We start from the raw sequence: 27370 nt of genomic DNA, 5'->3' as shown, positions 1-27370 counted from the left end.
TTTTCGTCACCCTCAAAATAAACCCAGTACCTGTTAGCAGTTCCTACTAATGGCAACCATTAATGTCTCTACAGATTCACCTATTCCAGACATTTCATACAAATGATACAATATGTAGCCTTTTGGGTTTGTCTTCTCACTTAGCATAACAGCTTCCAAGTTCATCCATGTGATAGTATGTGGGCATGCACTTCATTCCTTTATATGGCTGCATGACATTCTGTGGCCGTGAGCATAAATTACTGCTTCTTAGTTTTATTCTACTTTGGGTAGCTTGTGTATTTTAATTTTTAAAACTTTTTGTTTTATGAAGGCGATGGCACCCCACTCCAGTACTCTTGCCTGGAAAATCCCATGGACCGAGGAGCCTGGTAGGCTGCAGTCCACGGAGTCGTGAAGAGTTGGACAGGACTGAGCGACTTCCCTTTCACTTTTCACTTTCATGCATTGGAGAAGGAAATGGCAACCCACTCCAGGGTTCTTGCCTGGAGAATCCCAGGGACGGGGGAGCCTGGTGGGCTGCCGTCTATGGGGTCACACAGAGTTGGACACGACTGAAGTGACTTAGCAGCAGCAGCAGCAGCAGCAGCAGCAGCAGCAGCAGCAGCAGCAGCAGCAGCAGCAGCAGCAGAGTATAGCCAATTAACAGTGTTGTGATAGTTTCACGTGGACAGCAATGGGACTCAGCCATACCTATACATGTATCTATTCTCCCCAAAACTCTCTAGCTTGTGTATTTTTGATGGGGCTTTAAATTCTGAGAAATAAGTAAGTGTAGGAAGCTAGTAATGTATACAAACCACAGGAAGGAAGAAGGCAGCCCCTGAGTCCCTCAGAAAAGAGTCAAATGCATGATCAATGTGGTTTCATCACTCCTGCCCTTGGACATCACAGAACTGGGCCCTGCAGGGCCCTGAAGGGCCTCTGCTGCAACCCCACCCCCAACCTCTCGCCTCCAAACTGCTCAACGAGGAGATTTTCAGAGGGGCTCATGCAAATGACCATGGAGTTAAGAAAGTGGCGTCCTGGATCCTGGAGATTAAGAGGACGAGGAGTAGAGGAGTACTACACGCAAACATGCGCATGCGCACAGAACAGTTTCTACGTGCGCTCGGGTGTGCTATCAAGCGTGAGCAGTAGAAATTAATCAGACTTAGACTCACCCGCTTTCTCCCCTCCCTCTTCAGCTAAGGGGTTGTAGTTAGGTTACAAGAAGAAGGTAGTGCCCAGGGCACCTGCTCTGTGTTGTATTTCTCATGGGAACAGCCCATGCAGGAGGCCACTGTCTGGGTACTTCTCAGCACCCCCATTGTGTGTGTGTGTGTGTGTGTGTGTGTGTGTGTGTGTGTGTGTGTGTGTGTGTGTTTATGTATGTTCATCAACCCTGGCTTTTTGCTACAGGCGAAACATCGACCAGAAGCGAGAAAGGGGATTATCTCTCTCTGCAGGGCTAAGAGCTGATCTAGGAGAGAAGATGGATGGCTCTCAGAGGGGACAGCGTGTGGAATGGAGAGGCAGAAGGGTAGGCATTATCGGATGGAGTCCTTTAAGAGTCATGAAGGATCAAAAGGACATGATCTATTTCAGCAAAAGTGAGTTCTCCAACATCAAAGGGGATAAAAGAATGAGTCAGAGGGCTGCTTTCCAACAGCCCACACCCAAAACTGAGAAGCGAAGGGAAAATGAATCATTTAGAACTGATTAGGTTAGAACAGCAGAGGGATGCAAAAATCCTGAGACAAATCTTCCTATCAGTTCTGGTGTCTAATGATTTGGCCTTACAGCCACACAGTTCAGAAAAGCCTTGAAGATCCAGCAAACCCTTGGGGAGTGATTCCACAAGGGCTGAGCTTTGGGTCTCCTGCCAAGACTGCTCTGATGGAAGCATTTCCAAAGTGCTTTCCATTTCCCGCTTTTCTTCAGCAGGGGCATTAAATGCCATTCAACCCAGACTCAATGGCTGAGATGATCAATGTGTCAGGACAACCTGATTAAGAAATAAAATCTTGCTTTTTTGGCTTTAGAGTCTTCCTCAGAGAATGATGACCTCTTTTCCTCCACATGCCAGGAGAAGAGCCAGAGCTCTGGGGGAAGAGTTGAGATCTCCAATTTTGAAGGAGCTCCTGGAAGCACCAGAAAGAGTGGGACTCTGGGGTGAGAGGTGCTTACGGGGAAAGGAGAAGGGCAGGCTGGTGGGTCCTGCTTCCTCGTGACCCTCCAAGAGACTGGCCCTCTGTAGAGGTGACAGCATGGGTAACTGGGCACAGGAGTCTTGGTCCAGCTCTCCTCAGCTTGGGAGTCAAGAGAGAGGTCCTGGTGGCCGCATTGGCACAGAGGGAGTGGGTACCATGAGGCTTCAAGCTGCCCACTCTTGTATGAACTGCATGGGCTTGTGCTGGACTGTGCAATCTCAGGGCACTTGTATGATACTAAGATTTGGGTGTGGGCATCCTTAAATTGGATTTCTTCTCATTTGTGTTTGTCGGGACTACCCACATGCAATTAGATCTGGAAAACCAAAGACGTTCACACTGATCGTGAGGGTGGACATGACTGAGACTGGATTTCTCCCCATTTGTGTTTGTTGGGACTACTCAGGTGTAATTGCATTTGGGAAACCAGAGGCATTCACACTGAGCATGAGCGTGGACAGTGCAAGAGTCAGTCACTAGGCTGCGATACCACCAGGTGACACGGGAGAAGAGAAGGACCTGCTGCCGGCCTCATGTTCCCCACCACCACCCCACTTCTCCCTGCTAGTACCAATTTCTGCCTTATTCCTGAGGGCCTCTTGGGTGAGGGCCTGCTTCTTCTGCAGACTCCAGTTCTCAGGCTTGGAGATCACTTCCCACTCTGCACTTAGCTGTCTGTTTGCCTTAGGTGCCTCCCTATATCCAAACAGTTCAAGCAGCTAGAAGTCTGCCTTCAGATGCACAGAGGATTTCCTCGATTATGTCCTGCAAGTTAAGGTGAGGCTGAGACTGAAGACGCAAACTTGGTAGAGATTTCTCTGAGTTACTAGGATTGGAGACAGCCTGACTTCATCTAGTCTACTGATTTTTGGGTGTGATTTGCATTACAATTTTCTAAAAGATAAATAGATAAATCAGTTGGGATCATCTAAAATGGAGATATTTCATGTAAGAACATACGAATGCTCAACAGCTCCTGAAAAGAATAAAAATTCAGGCAACATGAGGGCTTCATGCTCTATGGCAATGCTTGGCTGCTGCTGAGGAGGGCTGCCCTGTGATGAAGCTACGCTGTTCAGTTGGCACCATTATCATCCTTCCCTATGACTCCCCCTGGCCCTCTTCCCTTTGCCTGCTAGGCCCATGGCAGTCTATGAGTCAGTCTGTTACTCTGGATACTTGAGAGGTCAGTATCCTTTAATCTCTCCTTGGCTTATAAGCTTCATGCAAAGGCCAGCCTGCTGCTTCTCACTAAACTTTCAATACTTGCTTATCCAGCATCATTGAGTCCATTCTGGTGCCCCTCTCCTGATGCCTCACAGGTTGTTTCAGTCATTGTTCCATTGTAAAGCCAAAACCCAGCCGCTGCACCAAGAGTATGCCAGTGAAAACTCTAGCCCGGTCAGTACCTTAACTTTCCGGTCGTCCAGGCCCTTTGTATGCTCTTCAAACTCCACCCCAACTGTGAAATCCACATTATAGTTACGGAATGTGCTCTTGGTTTGCGTCTTGAACTTATCACCATCTTGCTCAATGATCTTCGTCTGAGTCAGATGGATGGCGATCTTGCGGGTGGCAAAATCAATATCTGTTGGCACAGGGAGTTGTGGAGGTTATGAGGTGCTCAGCCAGACTCATTCATTTCTTTTTTTTTTTTTTCATTCATTTCTTTAACAAGGCCAAGCACTCAAGACCAGAGATGCAGATCTCAGGCCGGCCACATTTCTTTGCTTAAGTGGGAAGCAAGAGCTGTCTTGTAAACGGCCAGTCCGGGCATCTCAGCCAACTCTCAGGAAACCCAGGGTCTCTGGGCGCTTACTTGGGAGTCTTGATGGGAGGAGGAGATAGCAGGCAGGGTTCACCCCTGAGCTGCAACTCTCCAGGGTGTATGTGTGTGCATACATATGTGTTTGTATGCATACATATATACAATATGCACACACCCCTCCCCCACAGCAGCTCCCTTCTATCTATTGACATATCGGTTTCCTCCTAAGAGTCTGCTGAACAGAAGTCTTTGTGGTTTAAAAGCAACCAGTCTAGATCCTGGGTAAAGACAGAACTTCCATTCATGCTCTCCAAAAGGAGGCATACATACAAACTTCCATTCTATAGCAGCTTTAGGAGGCTGTTGTGCCTTAGTCGTGGCCCTCAGCACAGCTTAGACATACACCAGACATTTAATCAACACTTGCTCAGAGCTTTCTTTTGTCGTCTTTAAGGAAAAGATGAATAATTGTTTATATTTTTATTACAAAAAATTCCAAACAAACCGAAGTAGAGGTGAGAGTACAAGGAACGCAGCACACTCACCATGCAGAGTTCACTACTGTCCAGTTTTTGTTGCATCTACTCCATTTACACCTTTTCTTTGCCTTGATATTTTAAAGAAAATCTTATTCATTTCCTAGAGACTATTTGTAAGTGAAAGGGAGCATGTCCTTTAATAGTGTATTTCATTTCCTAAGCTTTTCATTTTACAGCAAGAATCTAAGTGCTGAGTCCACCTCCTGCTAACCTCTGTACATAAAGTGGCACCCAAGCCAAAATGTTACTGGCCTGTGAAAATGATGTAGAAACAGAGGCTAATACCAGAACTGTTACATTCATATCCTTGTTACAAATATCATTAAGTTTTCAGTCTCTAGCCAAATCATATTTCACATTTGACCTTAACGCCTGTGAATTTTCTTGCTTCCCTGGTGGCTCAGATGGTAAAGAATCTGCCTACAATGCAGGAGACCCGAGTTTGATCCCTGTAAGGAAGATCCCCTGGAGAAGGGAATAGCAACCCTCTTCAGTATTCTTGCCTGGAGAATCCCGGTGGACAGAGGAGTCTGGCTGGCTGCAGTCCATGGGGTTGCAAAGAGTCAGATACGATTGAGCAACAAACACACACTGTGAATTCTTCAGAATCTTTGGATGTCAATCTAAATCTTTTTTTTTTTTTTTTTTAGAGACAGTTTACCTAGATTTCAAAACACACTGAGATTGATTCTCTCATAACCCAAGATAATAATGACGTCAAGAGAAAGAATAGTTCTAATTCACTGAGTGCTGTTTCTTTGAGAATTCCAGCCTCATCTCTATGGTAGTAGGTGATTAAACTTCACATTGTGTATTATCTGATGGGGGATAAATACTATTGTGCCCAAGAGTGAGACCGGCAGTTATCAACATTTCATGGAGTAACTGTCAGTTTAGAGAATGAACAGCTCCTGTGGTTGCATCCCCACCCTTTCTGCTATCCTTCCCTGGATAGCAGCGACTCACTTCCCTGAAGTGAAGCATCATTTCGCTCACCTTCTCCTCCCATTTCCTTTTGGACCCATTTCTTTCCGAATCTCTCTTTGGTCACTACCACTTTCTTTGTCACAGAGGTCCAAGTGGATGCCTGGACCACAGGAGAGTCTAGGAAGGATCTCAACTGGATGGCCTTTGCGATCCTAAATTGTATAAAGTCAGCTTTTATCACAAGGGGCTTCCCTGGTGGCTCAGATGGTAAAGAATTCACCTGTAATGCAGGAGACCTGGGTTTGATTCCTGGGTTGGGAAGACCCCCCTGGAGAAGGGAATGGCTACTTACTCCAGTATTCTTGCCTGGAGAATCCTGTGGACAGAGGAGTCTGGTGGGCTACAGACCATGAGGTTGCAAAGAGTCAGACATGACTGAGCAACTAATACTTTAATCATAAGGGAATAATTTCAAGTTATGTTAGGCAACCCAGAAGGTAAAAGGATTACACACCGTAAGTTGAAGAGACAAAAAGGTTCAAGTTGCCCTAAGCTGGGACATGAATGCCAGCACCTTGCTCAACTACTGTTCATTATTAATACTATTTGTTCAGAACTTGCCACATCTAAGAGTTCACTGATGGGGCCCAAAACTGGCTGCCCATCTGCATCACCTGGGAAGATGTAAAAAGTATAGAACTGGGCCTCTTCTCAGACCCTGAACCTCTGGACAGTTTTAGACCTTAGATTTCCTTAGGGGAGTGCTTTTGGGGGAAAGATTTCAATAGTTTAAGAAATTTGAAAGCTGCTGTTTAAGCATGAGTTAGGAAAAGTCAAGGCTGGGCCTGAGAACAGGCTCCTCATGCATAGGTATTACGCAGAAGGCAAGCCATCTCCTTGTTCTGCACTTAATGAGGCCATGATGGGGGCATGGCACCCAAGACAAAAACTTTGTAGCATCTGAGCAAGAGACTCTGATATGAAAACCATGGAGCAGGCTCAATAAAAATGTACAGACTGCAGATGATTTGATGAAAGACAAAGCAGCCACGGCAGCCTCCTCACCCTTGCGATGCAGAGGATTTCTTCACCCAACATGGTTGCGGAGAGGATGTCAAGTAGTCCTCTAGTAACCCTAGCCACATTGTAATACCATCATAATATGATTGGCATTGCAGTTTTGACCCCACCCCCACGCCTGTGGGTTTCGAGTAGGTGCTATGGGAAAGATGCAAAATGGAGCCTGGTGGAAGTCCAAATAAAGAATTACAGATGATACAATCACAGGAGAGGGAAAGGGGAGTCACTCCCATCTAAGCCTGGAAAGATTAAGCCCATATTCACAAGCTAAGCTACCCCTATTCATACCCCTCCACGTAAGAACACCTGCGCTCTTCTTCTTCGAGGATGCAACTTCAGCTTCTGCCCTAAATCAACTGCTTCTTTGTACACTCTTCTGCACATACTGTGCTTCTAATAAACTCTGTGCTTGCTTTATAATCTTGGTCTCTTTGTTGAATTCTTTCCTCAAAGGGCTAAGGTCCTTTCAATTGCAGAAATCTCTCATGGCATCTCACTAGCAAATCTCTCTGATGACATGGAGACCCAGAGACGTTAAGTGACTTGTCTAAGGTTACACAGTTGAGAAACAATCAGAAGGGTTTGGCAATTGGATGGATGTGTGGAAGATCAAGTTGGGAGGTGAAAACAGAGGTTCTGAGCTTAGGGAACCAAGGTAGAACCAGACAAATTGGAGAAAAAATTTTACGGGGGCCCTTAGGAGCTAAGTTTTAGGTAAAATGACTCTGGCGGCCATGCTGTGTGAGAACCTTCAGGGTGATAGTTAAGACATGCCTTGGAATCAACCAGGAATAGTGCCCCATGGTAGACCTTCCCTGGGAAACTTCACTCGCTCAATTCTCTCACGAAACCCACAGATGAATATCAATTCTATATTATCTCCATTTTGCTAATGAGGAACCTGGCTTACAGAGGCTGTGCCATTGGCCTTGGATTATATAGTGAGGAAGCAATAGAGGTGGTAATAGAACCTGTAATTGATGGCCTGTCTTCAGGGCCAGCTCTGAACTCCACGAGCTCTGGGCTGGCCCATCGCATCACATCAGACCACTCCAGTTTGTGCGCTTCCAGTGGCTGCCCAAGATACCAAGAACTTCTGACTCTACATTTCCCCTGGAGCCACAGGGCTTCTTGACCCAACTGCATGAGCCCTCCCTGTTTGGAGCAGCTGATGTTCCCCAGAGTTCATATGCACTGTCCCCACCAAACAGCAATTGATTACTAGGCCTATGACTCTACGGAAATTCAGAACTGGAGGAACTACACTTCAACCCTGGATGTTTTCTGATAGCTTCAGCCTTGTGGCTTACAAAATGGTACCTGGGCACTTTTAAGCCATACAGCCTGGGTGTTTGGGGGGAAGTTGTATAGGCCTCAGGGCTTGGGGGGGGATAAATGCCCTCTCTGCCACTGTGAAGCCCCTGGGCATCTCGACCAGCATTCACAGAGCCCAGGGTGCCCCACGGTGTTTGCCATGGGTTCAGTCCGTAAAAGACTAGTGGTCAAAATTATTTTCAAATGGGAACTCACGATCAGCTAAGTTTGAGAAATGAATAATTAAAACCAAGACAGGCTGGCTGTTTCCCATGCTGAAAAACTTTATGGAGCCTTTAATTTGGAAAAGGTCCTTTGTAGCTCTAACAGCAGGGTACAAGATGTAGCTAGCCTCTCCCAACTTTCCGTGTGTGCTAAGTCGCTCCGTTGTGTCTGTTTCTGTTCGACCCTATGGACTGTAGCCTGCCAGGCCCCTCTGTCCATGGGATTCTCTAGGTGAGAATACTGGAGTGGGTTGCTGTGCTCTCTTCCAGGAGAATTTCCTAACCCAGGGATCGAACCTGCTTCTCTCACATCTCCTGCATGGGCAGGTAGGGTCTTTACCACTGGTACCACCTGGGAAGCCCTTTCCCAACCTTATGTGGCTGTAGAACCCTCCATGGTGGGATTTCCAGCTGGTCAGGGTTTCACAGAACATAATACAGGAAGGGCTGACAGAGCCCCTCCTGAGGCCTTTATCTCTGTCTCCTGGTCCCTGCAATTGTGAAAATATCCCCTACTCAATTTTTTCCCATTTAAGGCAATAGTTGCCTTGTTTGGAATGGAGGAACAGGACCAAGTGGTCAAGTATTTCTGATTTAAAAATGAATCCTTCCTTAAAATTGTTAAAAGCTGAAAAAGAATGTCTTCCACCTTCCAGTTGGTATAAACATGTGCTTATGCTAGGCAGAGCCTAATATCATCCTCTGACTCATGTTTCTTTCCTTCTGCCCCAGAAATATAGCCTAATGAGCCAGGTGGTGTCTGGGGGTCTCACTTCAGCCACATCCCTGGTCACTAGGGTCCAGATCTGGAAGCAGCACAGAGCAGCAGCTGTAAGTGGAGTGATTTATAAACCACATCAGGCTATTTTGAGGATTAAATGTGATGGTGTGGGAGAGTTCTGCCTGGAATCCGGTGGGTATGGTAATGGCTCCTTAAGTGTAGCTGCTGGCATCATTGAAATCAGCCCCCTGATTGCATAGGCTAGTTTCTTCAGAGTCCTTTGCATTTTCCCAGATACTCCCTGTACCTCTGCTCCCCGAATCCCTGCCCCTCTCCACCCAGCCTCACCTGCTTCAGCACGTCCTACTCTTTCTTGCCTCCTTTCTCACCTGCTTTCCAGGCCCAGAAGTTTAGCTCCCAGGAGGCTCTACCTGACATTCTCCTCTTTTTCATGGGGTCTATTGTTCTTTTCTCCAAAGTCTCAACTCTGTGAGGACAAGGACGATGTTGGCTTTTTCCTCTGTGTCCCCCTAGAACCAGAGCCAGGGCTGGGTACACAGTAGGAGCTCAAGAGATACTTATGGGTTGGCTAATGTGGGCACTGTGGTCTAGGATGGGGGTTCTCCAAGTGAGGCCCCTGGGCCCGCAAGCAAGTACATGACAACATTTTAGAAATGTATATTCTGGGATCCACCCTAAACCTACAGTAGAGGGTTGGGCCCTTCCTGGTTTTACAAGCCTCCCAAGTAATTCTGCACATTTCCATGTTTAGAATCCCTAGTATAAAAGAGTGAGGGTGAGATCTGGGCAAAGATCCTGTCTCTGATCTCCCAGCTGTGTGACCTCAGAGAAGTCACTTTCCTGTACTGAGTCTGTTTCTCATAGTAAAGTGGGGAAAGAAAGCTCATCTCATGGCATTATTTATGTAAGGATTCTGTTAAAATGATAGGTAAGTGCTCTTCCCAGTGCCAAGGAGCTGGTGGGTATTTGATGCAATTGGCCCCCACTCATTGGTCTTTTCTGTTCTGGCCAAACTGTGGTCAGGGAGGCCTGGTGGTCTAATGGTTAGAATTCCAGGCTTTCACTGCACAGGGCCCCGTGTTCAATACCTGACCAGGGAACTGAGGTCTTGCAAGCCACACAACATGGCCAAAGATAAATAAAAATAGTTTTGTAATGCCTAAAAAACAAAACAGTGGCCAGATAAGCATTCAGATCCTATTTATGCATCTCCACAGCCATCTGCCACTTCACACAGCCCAAGGGTCCTGGGCTCTGAAGGAACAGTCAGAATGCTGACTAATCTACGCTCTCCCTCCCTCATACAGCCCCGGCTTGCCACGAGGGCATTTAATCCAGCCTGACCAGACCTTCGTTTGCATGGACTGGTTTCCTCACTCCATAGTTTGGCCAAAGTGTAGAAACTTGAGTTTCTGCTCTAGCCCTCTGTACTGAGTGAGGTCCAGGCTATGCTAAACCCTGCTGGAGTCACAGGTAGATGATGAGGAAATAAAACCATGGATCATGTGTTAACCAGATGAAACACAGGGGAGGGTGTCATACAAAACCACAGCTGACTCTTGAATGACACAGGTTTGAACTGTGCAGGTCCACTGATATATGGATTTTTTTTCAATAGTAGCTACAGAACCACTCCATCTGTGGTTGGTTAAATCTGCAGATGCAAAACCACAGATATGGAGGAACTACATGTATAGGGAGGGCCAAATATATGTTCTGTGCACAGTTTTGACTGCGTGAAGTGTCAGGACCCTTGACATGCCCCCACTGTAACCCCTACCCCCCTGCCCCTGCGGTTCAAGGGTCAACTGTACTAAGGAAGAACTGGGAACTACAGAGCCGTTTAGAAATCTAAATGTAAATGATCTCAGAGAGCAAATCTATTTTTACTCCACAGATATGGAAATCAAAGCTCAGAGAATTTAAGTGACCAGTTCAGAGGTACCCAGCTAGGAAGTGCTCCTGACTCTTTGCCTACAAGTACATTCTGTTTATCATCTACAACTAAGGCTCCCCAAACAGAAATTATTGCTTGTTCCTGGTAGTTCAGAGAGGTAGAGCGCATCTAAAAATGTCTATTGCCAAGAGAACAGGTTTGTCCTGGAAATCCCAGCCCCAGTCAGTCTTTCTGACCAGAGCCAGGGAATCTTATTAGAGGCCCTATGCAAATTGAATCAAGCATCGTTTCTTTTCTGGATTGAAAAATAGCTTGGTCTCTTGGCTACCCTTTACCATGTGTGCCGGCTAGTTAATCATGTCACCTCTGCTCCACCCCAGGGAAGGGAGCCGAACGTTCTCTTGGTGGATTCTCAATATTTCTAATCAAAAGGAAAGGTTTAACTGCTGCTGTAGAATACACAAGCACACACACACAGATTACAAAAACACTTCCTCTTTTTACTTTGGAGGGAAAATTATTTTCCTGATACGGTATTTGAACACCAGGGTTATCAAATATATTTGATCTGCTTTTCTGGATTAAAGGTATCTCTGAGCCTGATTTATAGCCAGGCGAAATGAATTTCTATCTCAGAGGAAAAGGTCCAAAGGCAAGCAATTTCTGAATAATATATATGGCTTGTAGCTGCTGCAGAAGAAAAAAAAAAAAACCACTGAAGTGACTTTATTAAAGCATACTTTTCATAACTGCATTTTGAACAATGCAAGCCATAAAGTTGAAATATGAGTATGCTACTCAACATTAAAATGCTTTGTAATGTGCTTGTGGAAAAAGCTAAAGTTGTAGGCTAAAAGGGCAGGCGAGCTTTGTAAATTAAAGAGCAGAGATGCACACGGATTCATCACATGAAATCTGAGACCCTTCCAAGTGCAGCTTCCATGGACTTCGAACCTGGACTCTTAATTCACAAGTCATCAGCACTCAGGCAGTTGTGAGAAGCAGAGTGAAAGAGCAATGTTCTCCATCTTTCCACGTCATTTCCTCCTCTGGATAATCCATTGAGAGAGGAACTGTCCTTGCCCCCTCCTGCCTCCTCCTCTCTCATCCTCATGGACTTCTCCAAATATATTCAAAGCCTTCCCTAGACAGCAGAGGCAGGCTGGAGACCCTGAAGTGCCTCCATGTCCCCTTGTACTTTTCATCTCTATGCAAACTGAATCAAACACTGCTTCTTCTCTAGGTTGAAAAAATGGCTTGGTGCCCCACCCATAGTCGGGTCCTCACCACTGGGCTGGAGATTAGGGAGGAGGGGCTGCCCGTACACACCAGGGAAGACCCATAGAAAGGGACCAAACTTATCTTCACCTGGGTTTTCCCCACAGCACTGTCCCTGTGTGAAAATTCAATCAAGTAAAGATTTTGGCAAGTGTCTAAGTTCATTGATTTGTGAGCACCAGCAGCAATTTAAATGTCGTGAAACTAACTCTTTGTTAGGTCATCAGACATTCATTCATATATTCACTTGTTCATTCATTTCTGCCCAGGGACTCGGAATTATTCTCTTGCAGTGTTTCTGCAGTGTTCTGAGTGTTTCTCCCGCCTTCTTTGGAGCTCCCCATCCTGACGAACCTTGCTCACTGTGAAGCGCCCTCTCCTCTAACTCCATATTAGTACTCTCACCTGGGAGAAGGAAATGGCAACCCACTCCAGCATTCTTGCCTAGAGAATCCCATGGACAGAGGAGCCTGGTGGGCTGCTGTCCATAGGGTCGCACAGAGTTGGACGTGACTGAAGCGACTTATCATGCATGCATGCATTGGAGAAGGGAATGGCAACCCACTCCAGTGTTCTTGCCTGGGGAATCCCAGGGACGGGGGAGCCTGGTGGGCTGCCGTCTATGGGGTCGCAGAGAGTCGGACATGACTGAAGCAACTTAGCAGCAGCTGCAGCACCTGGGAGAGTGCTGCAGCAAGGGCTTGGGGGTTAGAAGCAGACACACTGGGCTCCTGTCTGAGCAACACCATTGTCCAGCCAGAAGTGACCCCAGGAAAGTTTCTCCACTTCCCTGACCTTCAGCTTCTTCACTCCTTAAAATGGCAAGCATTCCTTTGGCTTTATCCCTGACTCTACCCTGAGTTCTAGATCTTATATCAAGATGCCAATTTTAACACTCTCCTTGGATGCATCACAGCCATCTGAAATCAAAATAAGCAACTCAGAATTCTTAACGCATTCCCCCCATCCGGCACCCCTGTCCAAACTTACTCCTCTCCATGTTTCCCCATGTCAGCTGGTGGAGTCATGGTCTTCCCAATTATGCAGGCTTCAACCTGGGGGCCACCTGCATTTCTTCCCATTTAATTTTCATCTGAAAGCCCTGTTGGCTTTATCTCCAAAATATTCACTGAATCTCTATCTTCTCTTCTTTAGTCCTGGGCGTCACCCCAACCCAACCCACCATCATTTCTTGCCTGAACAACACAGAAACCTCTTTAGTGGGCCTACTTGTTTCTAGTCTTGCCCTCCTGTGATTCATTCTTCACAGTATAGCAAACCTTAAAGAATATAAATAAGATGGTATAAGTCTGCCCATCGTAAGGCCTGACTACCACTGGGTTCACCACATGCCCAGCACACCAGCCTTTGCATGTTCCCCGAACACACCCAGAGCCTGTGAACTTGCTGTACCCAAAACATCGCTTCTCACCATTCAAGCCTCAGCTCCAATGTCACTTCCTCGACAGCCTTCCCTGACCACCCATCACTCTCCTCCCAAGAATTCCTTTCTCTTTTCTTTAAAGTACATCATCTCAAACTGTTACTCTCTCTCCTACTAGCATGCACCCTCCACAAAGGATGGGAGTTTGTTACCTCATTTACTACACTTCGCCAATGCCTGGAGCATTTCCTGGTGTGTCTTAGGTGCTTGTGCATTTGTTGAAACTGAATTAATTAAACAAACGAAAAAATGGAAGCTCATGATAGCATGATACTTATCATGGCATGAGAATTGTTTGTACATGTGCTCACCTCCGATGTTACACTTTGGTTCCTTCAAAGTGTAAGGCTTTTGAACCTTGTGGGTAATCAGGAAATGCTTCCTGGCATAGACCACTCAGGTTGGGAGCTCCTTGACTTCCGTCTCTAAGGCTACTGCCGTCCTGGTAAAATTTTTCAGAGACCCACTCCACTGTTCTTGCCTGGAGAACCCCAGGGACGGGGGAGCCTGGTGGGCTGCCGTCTATGGAGTCGCACAGAGTCGGACACGACTGAAGCAATGCAGCAGTAGCAGCAGCAACTAGGACTTTTTGCAGTGGCCACTGCTCTTTTAAATCTGTGCATGAAAATTTCAGTGAAAAGATGCTCTTCATAGAAGAAGATTCTCACTTTTCTGTGTGAATTAAGGGCATTGTATTTTTCCTGATGTCTACAATGTTGGAATAAAAATTTCCCCAAAGATTCAAGTTCAAAGGTAACTGGGTATTTTCAGAACAGATGCCTTCCATTATACATTCCCATTTTCCTGATTAAAGTTGCATGGTGGTGTTTTATTTTCTAGGCTCAGTCTTGCCTCTTCTCCACTTGGTCACCGAGCCTAGTCTGTTTCCTGCTATGGACATCCCCCTGGCTGCCCTCCTTGGCGCCGCTCTTGCATCTTCCCGGGGCCACTATAACCACTTCTTCAGTTCTCCGACCGTCTCTGCTACCTGCTTACGCCCTGGCCGTCAGGGCGTTCACGGTCTCTCTCTCCTCCCGACAGTGCTTCCCAGGATTCTCTGCTTGCGTGATGCCCTCGGGCGGCGTCCGCATGTGGCGATGCGCCGCTTTATGATCCAGCCCTGCTGCCTTTTCGACTCTTCTCGCCCCACTGCCTTGGTAACATGACTCCTGCGTCCCTTGGCCGCAAACATCCTTTTCAACCAAACTTGGCCCGTGCCCACAGGGCCAGAGCCAACTCTATCTCTGTGTGGAGCGCTCCTCTCCTTCCTTCGAAACTCCACCCAGAAGCACTTAGGGAGACTTCACGCATGCCTGCTCAGTCACTCGGTCATGTCCAACTCCTTGTGACCCTATGGACTGTATCCCACTGGGCTCCTCTGTCCATGGGATTTTCCAGGCAAGAATACTGGGGTAGGCTGCCATTTCCTCCTCCGGGGGAACTTCCCGATCCAGGGATTGAACCCAAGTCTCCTCTGTCTCTAGCACTGCAGACTGATTCTTTACCACCGAGCCACCAGGGAAGTCCAAAGAATAAGCATCTACAATTTTAGCTACTTGGGTTTAAAAAAAATTATTATTATTTTATTTGGCGGGCTGGGTCTTTCTTAATTGCAGCATGTTGGATCTAGTTCCCTGACCAGAGATCAGAGTCAGGCCTCCTGCATTGGAATCACAGAGTCTTAGCCACTGGACTGCTGGGGAAGTCCCAGGAAGCCTTCAATGACCCGTCTATTGTAGCTCTCCAACCACCATCCCCCACCACACACGCTTAAAAAACAAAACAAAAAAAACCAATGTAAATTTCAGATGTACAACATCATAAATCAACATCTGTGTAGACTGCAGAGTGATTCTCACCACAAGCCTGGGTACCGTCCCTCACCATACAGCTTACATACTTCAGGTCACCATTGTTCTATCGTCACTATAGTCTTTTCAGCCCTAAGGGACAGAATCACCTGCTGTCCCATCTGTGGCAGATTATACTTTCTTAAATAGCTGCAACACAATGTCTCATCCTACTGGATGTTCTTACAATTGATTTTGACCTTTTGAGAGGCGGGGTCTACGTACCTTTCTTTTGAATATAGGTGAACTCAGGACTGCTTCAACCAATAGAATACAACAGAAGTGATGCTATGTGACTTCTGGGTTTGGGTCATAAAATCTCATTCATCTGCTGCCTCCTCTCTCTTTGCACACAGCCAGGGTGATGTGAGGACACCCAGGCCATGAGGGACATCACAAGTAGACACCCACAGCCCTGGCTGAGGTCTCAGGGGCTGGCCAGCACCGAATGCTAGACATAGGAACGAGGAAGACATTGAGATGGCCCCAGCCACTGTCCTGCTACAGTGGAGTGAGAGCTTCCTAGCAAGACCTCTCTTGGTGAACCCAGTCAGCTCCCACATCTACGAGAGGCAATAATAAAATTGTTGTATAAGAAAACAAAGCCTCTATGTTTTGGAGGTGATTTAATCTCACTGTAATAGAAAACAGGAATGCAACTTGTATATGGCTATAGCTTGACTGGCGGCACCATTTTGAGCTCTTTGAGAATAGAGACTGGGCCTGGGCCTGCCTCAGATGGCACAATCCCTGGCTTCCATGGCAACGTCTACAGCTTTGGTAGAGAAGCTGAATGATCCCATGTACATGCAGTGCTGGCTTCACTCTGGAGTAGAGTGAATGGACTCTCCCCTTTTGTCCTGTCACAGCACCGGGACCTCACTTTGAGGGGTCTGTCCCTTAGACTGAAGATCACTCCTCCATTCTCTGACCCCCTGATCCAAGTTGAAGGAGGACCTCAGGACATGACAGATTCCTCAGGGAAGATGAGTTCACTGGCTGATTTCCTTACTGTAAAGAATCTAGGGCCTCAAGGAACACCAGGAAACAAGGTACCATTGACCCTTGGCACTCACCCTCTGAACAGCTAGTGACCTGGATAAGTTGGGGCAAGCCCAAAGGTTGCCCTGACATGTCACTACTGAGGCTGGCAGCCAGGTCATGTGGGGAGGCCGGGTGTGGAGTGAGTTGCCAGCTGGGAACAAAGCCAGTTTGTCCCCCAACCCCCTCCCCCTCAAAAAAAAGAGTACTTCCTTCTTCCGGAACTAGCTTCCAGGTTCAGGGAGAAAGCCGACTCCTTGGTGCTAGGGACTAAGATCTAAGAAAGGGAAGGCTCTTTGGAGTTATACTTAGTGATATTTCTGCTTCTGGGGACTTAGAAGGATCTCTACATGTTCTTTCCAAATGCCAAGGGCTTCATGCTCCAAGGGGCAAGAAAGTCAGGCTTCAACTTGTCAATATTGGGGCAGTAACGTTTGTCCTGCGGGGTTGATGTGGAGGGAACTGTATGGATCTGCTGGGTTTCTGTTAACAGATTCAATTGCAGGGTAGTGAGTGGGGGTGGGCAGCCCCACTCAGCTGCTTCTGGCTGAGCCCTTGAGACCTGTCTCCAGTCACCACCAGTGCCTGCCTGGCCACTTGTGTCCCCATGGGCAGATGAGCGGGGTAAGGTGTCCTCTCTTGGAGTGGGACAGTGACTCTGGCAGCGGCGTTTCTGCACAAAGAGTCATGGGTTCAAGCTGGGGCACATTTCTAGGACACCTTAGGAACACTGAGGCAGCTGGGCAAGCCAAGGCATGGAGCGCATCCGCATTCTGGAGTTAGCTAATACCATTCCCTATGGTATTAGTCTCCACCGGGAACTGTGAGCCCACCCCTCTGCACTGCAGAGACTGGCACAAAGAGGCCAACCCATTGGCTTGCTAGAGTGAAATCAACATAGTGCGATGTTGAATGGAAAGTCATGACTGCAGCTCCAAGAGATAAGAGGTGTCCAGTGCCAAGGAGAACCAGAAAGGCCACTCCCTCCAAAACCTTCTGAAATAAGACATTCACACATCACACTCAAAATCCAAGCACCCCTCCTCCATCAGGAGGCTGTAAGTTGAGGTGAAAGAGTCCAGTGGAAAGCTGCTTTAGAAGAGGATTGTTTGAAAGAGCTGACAGGGTGCCCTGCTTCCTGGCACCACCCAGAGGGGTCAGGGGATGATAACAGGACTGCATGCCTTTCACCTCCAGCCTAGAAAGAGGGGCTCCAGGGGCCCACCCTGTACAGAAGAAAACTAAACTGAGACCTGCTTTTGTACCTAAAGTCACCGCAGGACTTTTTATTGTTTAAGAATAAGCAGCAAAGGAGACAAAATTGCTTTTCGATTATATTCCCTGAGTTGGGCTTGTTCAGTTTACTGCAGAAAGCTTGAAACCACCAAATAGCTTTTGTTAAAGTATTTTCAGTCATTCCAAATAACAAGCACATCCAACATCATCTGGAGAAACAGGCAAGGCTGGTATCTCTATTTGGTGAATGAAGAGACTGGGTCAGAAAGGTTAAAAAATTGGTCAGAGAGAAAGCCTCAGCTGAACTTCTGGTTTGGTTTCCTCCTCTGTATGATGTTGTTCAGAATCCTAGTCCTGAGCTCAGCTCCAGAGCATTTACCCACATGTTAGAGGGAGGATTCCATTTTCTATCCTCACTCAGTATTAAAAGCAGAGGCAACAGGGTTAGGGCTCTGGCAGGAGGATTTTTTACCTCCTCCCTTCTCTCCCAAGTATATTGGTAACACTCTGTGCATGCGTGCAGGCTAGGTTGCTTCCGTTGAATCTGACTCTTTGCAACCCTTATGGATGGTAGCCTCCCAGGCTCCTCTCTGTATGGGATTCTCCAGGCAAGAATACTTGAGTGGGTTGCCATGCCCTCCTCCAGGGGATCTTCCTGACCCAGGGATTGAACCCACATCTCTTATGTCTCCTGCATGGTAGCTGGGTTCTTTACCACTAGCACCACCTGGGAAGCCCAACATTGTAGCCAGGAGGAAAAAAATCTGTTCAGTGTTGGAAACATGTCCAAAGTCCGTGAAAAACTTCCAGTCTCTGAAAATTGCACAACGTATCACATGAGCTCTTCTTATTTACTGACACGGTGGAAGTGTCATCAAGGTAGAAGTGAACTGCACAGAAAAACCTATGATTCCCATTCTTGATGAGACATTCTATCATCACATCCAAATTATTGGCCCTCAAACTCCACTTGCAGTCGTTTTCCTCATGGTTGGTATAGAGAAGTTCCAGTTGGAAACTCTATATATGGAGAGATCTAAAGCTAGAAAAGGTGATCCAGAAGCCGTCACAGGAATAAGGACAGGCAAGGTTCCTTGTCTGGGGCCTGGCCTACATTGTGTGCTAAGTCACTTTCTGTCATGTCCAACTCTTTGAGACCCCTTGGACTATAGGCTGCCAGGCTCCTCTGTCCATGGGATTCTCCAGGCAAGAATACTGGAGTGGGTTGCCATTTCCTGCTCCAGGGGATCTTCCCAACCCAGGGGTTGAACCTGCATCTCTTGTGTCTGCTGCTTTGGCGGGAGGATTCTTTACCACTAGCACCACCTGGGGCCTACAGCAGCTGCCCCCAAAAGTGAGCTTCCCTCCATGGGTCCAGCTTCTCTGGTTTCATGTTTTTTCTGCCTGCCCCACAAGAGATCCCACAAGAGGTTAACTCAGTACACATGCTGATGGAGCCCCTGGGCTGGCGTCTAGTTCAGAAGTCAGGTGAGCAGTAAATTGTTTGATCTATGTGACGAAAGCCCTTCCTAGCTTTCTGTGTGCCTGACTTTCTCTCGGCTGAGAGGTTTGTTAGCCACTTTTTTTTGCTTCTCCACTGCAAGACTAGCAAAGGAGCAATGCAGGGGTCATCTGTGTATAATATCAGTTCCAGCTGGCTGCGACCACAAGGCAAGGAGACCTGCTGTGTTTTCCTCTCAAGTCTGGCTTTCCTCATGTGTGCATGCATGTGCCTTCATGCGCGTGTGTGCGTGTGTGTGTGTGCATTCTCCACTCAGCGAATCTTTTCTGTGTGCCAAGAACCTTCTAGACGCAGCCTCATTTAATACTGTTCCTAGCTTGCCAACAAGGAATCTGAGCCTCAGCAAATGAGTATGGCCTGCCTCATACTACACAGCTGGTCAGAACTGGGGGCAAGACTTGCACACAGGTCTGGGGAACTCCACTGCAGCACTGTCAGAGAGGCCAGACCGCAGTCCTTACGAAGCTGCCCTCTCTCTCCCTTTTTCACCTCCCCTCTCTCCCACCTGCTGCATCCCCCTTACCCAGGGCCTTCATGTAGCCTTCAAAGTTGTCATTACTCTCCATCTCCCAGGTTCCATTCTGGTCCCTTGTCATGGTGGTGGCCTCTGGTTACCGTTGGTGTGTGCTGGATGGCAAGGAGCAAGCTGCAGGGAGAACATGTTAGAACGAGCTACTTTTATAATCCAGTGGGCCAGGCTTAAGACTTTGAAGATAACAAGCTCAAAGATCACAAGTACAACCGAAAGGAACTTTCCTTTCCTTTGCAAAGCTCAGCAAGACTATGAGCAATGTACGCTCAAAACCTGGCACAGCCAGGCATGGGTGTCCTGGTGACCTCATTTTTGGCTGGTTGGGCTCCCACAGAACCCCTTGCCCCAAACAGAACACTCTGTCCAGCAAATACCCAGTGCCACCCCTCATGTACAACAGGCCACCAGCTCCCAGGCTTCAAACCTCAGCTGGAGTCTCTCATCTGTGTAGCCAGCATTTCTGGCCTGGCTAGTGAAGCCAAGAAATGAGAACTCACACCTGTGCACCTCTCCTCTACTTTGGGCTGGGCGCCAGACATCCTCCATCTTGTTTTCTTACAAGAGCTCTGAGCTATGTTTAAACATCTCCGTTTTACAGATGAAAAAGTATCAAGGAAGTGAAATCACATGCCAAGTAACTACTGGTCAGTGACCAACCTGGGATTCAAATCCAGGTCTGTCTGTCTCCAATGCTCTAAGGAAAAGAGTTTTGTTAAAACAGGGTGCTAAAGACATCATAACGGTTCATATAGTCAAAGCTTTGCTTTTTCCAGTAGTCATGTACAGATGTGAGAGTTGGACCAGGTAGAAGGCTGAGTGCTGAAGAATTGATGCCTTCAAATCGTGGTGCTGGAAAAGACTCTTGAGGGTCCCTTGAACTGCAAGGTAATCAACCAGTCAATCCTGAAGGAAATCAGTGCTGAATATTCATTGGAAGGACTGATGCTGAAGCTGAAGCTCCAATACTTTGGCCACCTGATGTGAAGAGCTGGCTCACTGAAAAAGGCCCTGCTGCTGGGAAAGATTGAGGGCAGGAGGAGAAGGGGGCAGCAGAGAATGGAATGGTTGGATGGTATCACCAAATCAACGGACATGACTCCAGCAGATACTGAAGAACAGGGAGGCCTGGCAGGCTATAATCCATGGGGTTGCAAAGAGTCAGACACGACTGAGTGACTGAACAAGTTCAGCATGGAAAAGGCAGCGTGGATTGGGGTTTGATTTGAGAACCTTATTCTCAATTGCTTCCCAATAAGGTACCCCAAGGCATCTAAGCAGTGGGGTTACTCAAGAAAAGCATGTTTTCAGAGCATGGATCTACCGAAAGCAAGCAGGACCCAGGGGAAGGCCAGATGGAAGGTAGTGGGGGTAGTGGGACTCTGCTTGAGACCCCAGGAAAAAGTTGAAGATTACCTTGACCAAGGAGGGGTGCATGGCTGGCATTTGGACAAGGACCTGGTCAGGACTGTTCTTCAAATGGGCTATCCCAGTAGGTCAGAAGATAGGTTGACTTACTGCTCTGACACATGGTTCTGAGAGTTACGACCTGAGCCCTGACTACACTCTGAAGAATGGAGCCGTGGACTGAGATGGATAAACCACGAGTCTCTGATTTTAATTATGATACTTTAAAGCTCTAAATCTAAGCAAATGGTTCTGCTGTTGAAACAGGGAAGGACGCTATGGTCCTTGCCCCCTCCCCACATCCTCTGGTTGCCTTTTGCCAGAGTAAAACTTTAATCAAAGAAAAAGTTTAATCAGAGAAATGAGAACATAGAAGAGCAAAGGAAAATAGTCACAGAAGACCAAATAATAATACTGTATTCATTAAGCATAGTCAAGGATCTTTACTTCTTTCTCAAGGCCTATAGACAATATTCTGAGCCACATTCTGTGAGCTGTCTTAGACATAACGAAAACCCCAGGTGGAGAAGTTAACTACATGATGATCAGACTGTACCCATGACATGAGCTGCCACAGTTCTAAGAACTGGCTTCAAAGAAATGGAAACACACCAGCCCTAGCACTGAAGGTTAACTGTACCTGAAACAATCAACATGCACTGATCAGACCATCAGTGACCAATATAGAAATGACTGTCAGAACTGACTGTGCTGCTTTTACATGTAGGGCCCCCCCCCAACTTCTGTCTACAAAAGCTCTTACCCCACTTTTTGCCAGGAGGGGGAGTTGGCCTTTGGGCAGATGTCTGCCCTCCCCACCAGTTGCTGGCATCTGAAATAAAGCAAACTCTCCTTCCCACCAGACTGGCCTGTTTATTGACTTTTGGGTGGTGAGCAGCCAGACCCCACACCTTTTAGTAACAGTGTGTGTGGTTTGGGGGTATAAAAGAGTACATTTATTTTTTTTTTTTCAGTAAATATTCTAGAGTCAGAAAGACACACAGTCAAAAAAATGGCCCAGCTGTTGTCCAAAGGCCAGTGTAGGATGAAAGGGAAAGAGGAGCAAAGGAAAACTTTACAACAAACGGGGGATGAGTGAAGGCAGAAGAAGTGGACAGATAAGGGAGCCTTGGGCTTCGTCCTTCGAAGTCTGGCCAGAACCTCCTGCAGGCTGAACATTCAGCCTCCTGGGTTGAAGAGATAGGTACTCCCCTCCAGGTTCAGATTCCTACCCCTACCTGATTGACCAGCCAGTCTCCTGGGGACCCCTCCCAGCAGTCCCCAACATTTTTGGCACCAGGGACTGGTTTTATGGAAGACATTTTTTCCCATGGACTTGGGGTAGGGGGATGGTTTTGAGATGATTCAATCACATTACATTTATTGTTCACTTTATTTCTATTATTATTACATCAACTCCACCTCAGATCATCAGGCATTAATTAGATCCCAGAGCTTGGGGACTCCTGCCCTGTAGGCCTTCCTTGCAAGAAAGCAACAGAACAAACAAACAAAAAAACCTGTGCTAGTAGGAAAGGAGACCGACAAAAAGAATGGGTTTGCCAACTGCAAAAAGCCAGGGACTTGAGTTTTATAGGTCTTGGGGATGGGGGTGGGAAGCATTTACCCTGTATAAGCAGGAAGCTGAAACTGAGAGGCTTGCATAAAGTCAAAATGCTTGATGGATTAGTCCCTCAGTGAGAATGTGAAAGCCGAAATCTACCTAGAGACAACAAGAAAGTTTGTTTATTTGGCTTGGGTTCTATGTGACTTGGGCTTCCCAGGTGGCTCAGTGGTGAAGAATCTGCCTGCCAATGCAGGAGATGTAGGAGACATGGGTTCAATCCTTGGATTGAGAAGATCCCCTGGAATAGGAAACAGCAGCCCATTTCAGTATTCTTGCCTGGAAAATTCCATGGAAGAGGAGCCTGGTGGGCAGAGTCTACCACAACTGAATGACTGAGCATGCATTATTTAAGCTAAAAAAAAAAAAAAAGTTCTTCCCTGCTCTCACTCTAGTTTAGGGTTTGAATTTATGCTTCCTGGTAGACAATGTATTAAGCTTGCAATACTCGTAAGCTGTTGGAAAGAAGAAAATGTAAAAGCTCTCTGGAGGGACACACCTTCAAACCAGACCAGCCAGAATTTCCTGTGATAAAGCCATGCTGAATGTGAGCTCATAATCCAAAATTACAAAACACACATTAAATTAATCCACCAGAAAGCGAGCATCAGCAGAAACTTACAGTCCACTTAGACTTCCAAGAGCTTCAGATAATAAAAATAATCAAATAAACTATAGATAAGTATGTTAAATTAAATAAATTTAAAGCACCTAAAAACATAAAAAAAGGATAAAATGATTAAAAAAATAGATTAAAAATGACAAGAGAGTAGTAAAAATTTTAAAATACAGTCATTAAAATTTAAAATGTAATAGAGGAGTTAAATAACTGATTAAACACATCTAAGGAGAGATATGCAGGATGTACATAACACAGAAAACACTGGTGGAAGTTTAGAACATCAAAATAAAATAAAACTTTAAATATTACAGAGAAAACAAAAACAACCATATAGATTACTATAAACAATACAATAATCAAATAGATATTACACTTCTAAACAACTCTGATGGAAGATAATAATGGAATAATATCTTAGAGTGATATGGGGAGATAGTTTGGTATAAAAATTACAAACCCAGCAAACGTCATTAAAATGTGAGGATTTTAAAAATGAAAATAGTTTCACATTTTAATAGCCTCAAACTGGAAATAACTCAAACATTCATCAACAAGTTAATAAATACATTGTGATATATTCACAAAATGGAATACTGCTTAACAGTGAAAGGAATAATCTCCTGATATATATATATAACAGCATGGATGAATCTCAGACATTATGCTGAGGGAAAGAAACTTAACACAAAAGATCACATACTACATGGTTCCATTTATATGAAAGTCTAGAAAAAAGCAAATCTTATCTATAATGATAATAAGATAGGTCAGTGATCTGATGTTATGGGAAGAGAAGTAAATATAGGAAAAGGCACATGAAAAATTTCTTAGAGAGGTAGGATAGAAATGCTCTATAGTTAAGACGGTGATTGTAAGAATATTGCCAAAAAAAAAAGAATATTGCCAAAACTCAAACTTTACAATTAATATATATTCCTTTTATTATATGTAAATCTTACTTAATAAAAATGAATACAACTGTTTTTATTCATGAATCCATTCATGATTGTTTATGTAAAAAATATTTAGTTTCAACCCAAACTAAAATCCCATGTTTTGATCACATGAGAAGTTAGCTGATTGACATGAAGTAAACAGGTACTAAAGGAGGCTGTAACTATTGATCGACTAGATGTTTATAAGAAATGTAGGTGTAAATATCTTAAAAACTTAACAGGAGCCTCTAGAGTAGTGGTTGTCAAACTCCAAACAACATCCTATTCATTTGGAGGACTTATAAAAACATACATTGTTGGATACTACCCCTAGAATTTGATTCAAAGGGCCTGGGGTGCTACCCAAGAATTTACATTTCTACTTAGTTCCCTGGTGGTGCTAATGCTGCTGGTCCAGGACCACAATTTGAGAACCACTGTTAGAGAGTAATGGGGGAAAAAAAAGGGAAACAATGGAAAAATAAAATCTTAAAAAAGTTTTGGAGCTGGGTACACCCAATGTTGAATCCAGTTTCACTTCTTCCTAGCAGTGGGATCCTTGGAAACTTAGTTGAGTTTCAGATTTGTTTTTTGAGTCTTGGGGTCATGGTAAGAATTAAAGGAGGTCATAAACATAAAGCTCTTGGCAGAGTCCTTAGCACATAGCACGGGTTTAATTCCAAGGTAGTGGCAATGGTAAGGGTCATAGCTCGAGCTCCTAGCAAGTATATGACAGGTCTTCAGTAAACACAGCTTTGGCACGATCTCCCATCTCAGATCTGTCTGTGAAGTGGATGGGGGGGGGGTTGGGGGGGGGGGGGGGGCGGTGACAGGTGAGGATTCTAAGGGGGAAAAGTGAGGGACAGTGGATGAAAGAAAGCAATTGTCACTCCACAACTCAGCTAGGATTGTCCTCTACACCTTCTATTCACGGAGGACCACTCTTCTTAGAGGGCATCCCAGGTGGCACTAGTGGTTAAGAACCCACCTGCCAATGCAGGAGACACAAAAGACTCAGGTTTGACCCCTGGGTTGGGAAGATCCCCTGGAGTAGGAAATGGCTACCCACTCCAGTACTCTTGCCTGGAGAATCCCATGGACAGAGGAGACTGGCAGGTACAGTCTTTAGAGCTGCAAAGAGTTGGGCATGACTGAAGTGACTAACAGGCACGCACACACTCATATTAGAATTGGCAGCAGAGCTCCAGTTTCAAAAGTTCTGTTTTAGGGCCCCTTCCTGGAGCAGGGCATGGCAACCCGCTCCAATATTCTTGCCTGGAGAATTCCCATGGACAGAAGAGTCTGGCAGGCTGCAGTCCGTGGGGTTGCAAAGAGTCAGACACGACTGATCAATTAAGCACAGCACAGGGCCCCTTAAGTCTCCATCCATACTAACAAATCACATACTTGGATGTTCCATCTTCTCAGGTGCCTGGGTGTCTCCACTACTGAATTTGTTTACCTGACTCTTTGTAGAATCCTTCAGGTGACTCTGAAGACTGGGAAAACTCATCAGTTATAAATGAATCTTTCTAAGTTGAAAGAAACTTTCTTGAGATCACACTAAAAAGTGAAGATGTGGACCTCTCAAGAAGTCTGGATCTGAGATAAATTATTCAGCTAAGAGCACACACAGCAGAGATCCCCAGGTATTTACCTGAAGTCCTTCAGAGCATCTGACTGAAGGCAGCTGGGCTCCAGGCTGGCTCTGGGAAGCCAGGAAGCCCCTCCAGCTCAGGCCTGCCCAGCTCCACCCTCTCTCCTTCTCATAAGGCAAAAAGGTGTGCCCTTTGAAGACAAATGTCACCAACTGGGTGTTTACTGAGCTTCTCTGCATAGCCCTTTCCTCTCCTCCCCTTTCTGTTGAGCAATGCCCTTTCGATTTGCTTGTCTCATCCAGCAAAATGTGCCTATTATGGGCATTAGACTTTCCCTCAGACTTGTCTTCACCTGAAGACCCAGGAGGAAGGGGTCATGGGACTTTCCCCAGCCTCCAGCAGTACTGGACCTGGCTTTGGAAGTGTTTTGTCATTCAGTCATGTATCCCACCAGACTCTTCTGTCCATAGAATTCTCCAGGAAACAATGCTGGTGTGGGTAGCCATTTCATTCTCCAGGGTATCTTCTTGACTCAGGGATCGAACCCGAGTCTCCTGCGTTGTAGGCAGACTCTTTACCATTTGAGCCACCTGGGGTCTTGCTTTAGTTTTATACAAACTGTACTTCTCCATTTTTGCTCCCAGAAGGCAGGCCAGGAGAGCAGGAGGTCACAAACCTTCATCCCTCCCAGGGCCACAGGGATCAAATTGCTCTGGCCCAGAAAGGGGCCCATTTGCAATTCTCTTGTCCTCTGCCTCCCCTTCCAACTTAGCAACTGCCCAGAGGAGGTCCTGAGGTGGTAGGGGTCACTCCAGACCACCTCTTCCCAAGGGGGGCTGTTCCTGCCTTTCTTCCAAGGATTTTTGGATTGCCATTGGCTTCACAACCAATAGAAACTTCCTCCTACTAACCTTTCCTTCCACCAGACTGAAGGAATGTCTCACATTTCCCAAATTAGGTAAAATCTGTTTATTTACTGTCTGTCTCCCTGAGACGAAGAGGCATTTTCTATTTTATTTACCACCACATCCTCACTGCCTAGGAAATGGCAGATGAGAAATAAACAAATGTCCATGGAGTGAAAACTGCTTGTCTTGTGTGTGAGTAGGAGAGGGACTTTCCGCAGCAGAAGACCCAATTTTCTGTGGAAGGAAGAGCAGAAAGGCTTTGACTACCAATGGAGTTATGAGTACTAACAATCTTTATTTTTAAGACTTCAAATTAAACGAAAGCATTGGTGAGTTAATCAATAATGTATTGGTCCATATACTCTCCCACAATATATCAAATGGCATTTGATGTGTTAAAATCAATGAAGATGTTCCAATTCAAGAACTTTTATTACATAGTGTTTTGTTTCCAATAAGTGGCTTGACCCTTGATTACAAAACAATTATGACCTTGTGAGTGCTGCGAATTTGCCCTGGCTAATTTCTTTTAACTCTCTTAGCAACCCTTTTAGATAGGGGGCTGGTACTATAAGGATAATGAAGATGAGGTTCAGAGAGGTTAGGTGCCTTCCCAAAGGTCACACAGCTAGTAGTAAGATGGTAGACTTGAATCCAGACACTTTTATATCTGGCCTATTGGATCTTATTTTC

At 46.0% G+C, this 27370-nt stretch overlaps 1 protein-coding gene across 1 annotated transcript in view; it reads right to left on the bottom strand.

Annotated features, from left to right (window-relative positions):
• RBP2 (retinol binding protein 2) overlaps positions 1-25881 on the bottom strand; it is a 32628-nt gene extending 6747 nt beyond the window's left edge. Inside the window, exons 1-3 of the mRNA XM_004003298.5 lie at positions 25829-25881; positions 19578-19700; positions 3602-3780 (exon numbers count right to left, since the gene is read on the bottom strand). Coding sequence (XP_004003347.1) covers positions 3602-3780; positions 19578-19650 — 252 coding nt within the window. The 5' untranslated portion in view covers positions 19651-19700; positions 25829-25881. The remainder of the gene's footprint in view (positions 1-3601; positions 3781-19577; positions 19701-25828) is intronic.
• Positions 25882-27370: the final 1489 nt, after the last annotated feature.

This window comes from Ovis aries, chromosome 1 (genome assembly GCF_016772045.2).
Source record: "Ovis aries strain OAR_USU_Benz2616 breed Rambouillet chromosome 1, ARS-UI_Ramb_v3.0, whole genome shotgun sequence".
NCBI classification, from domain to species: Eukaryota; Metazoa; Chordata; class Mammalia; order Artiodactyla; family Bovidae; genus Ovis; species Ovis aries.
This window is presented reverse-complemented; position numbering and strand designations above follow the sequence as displayed.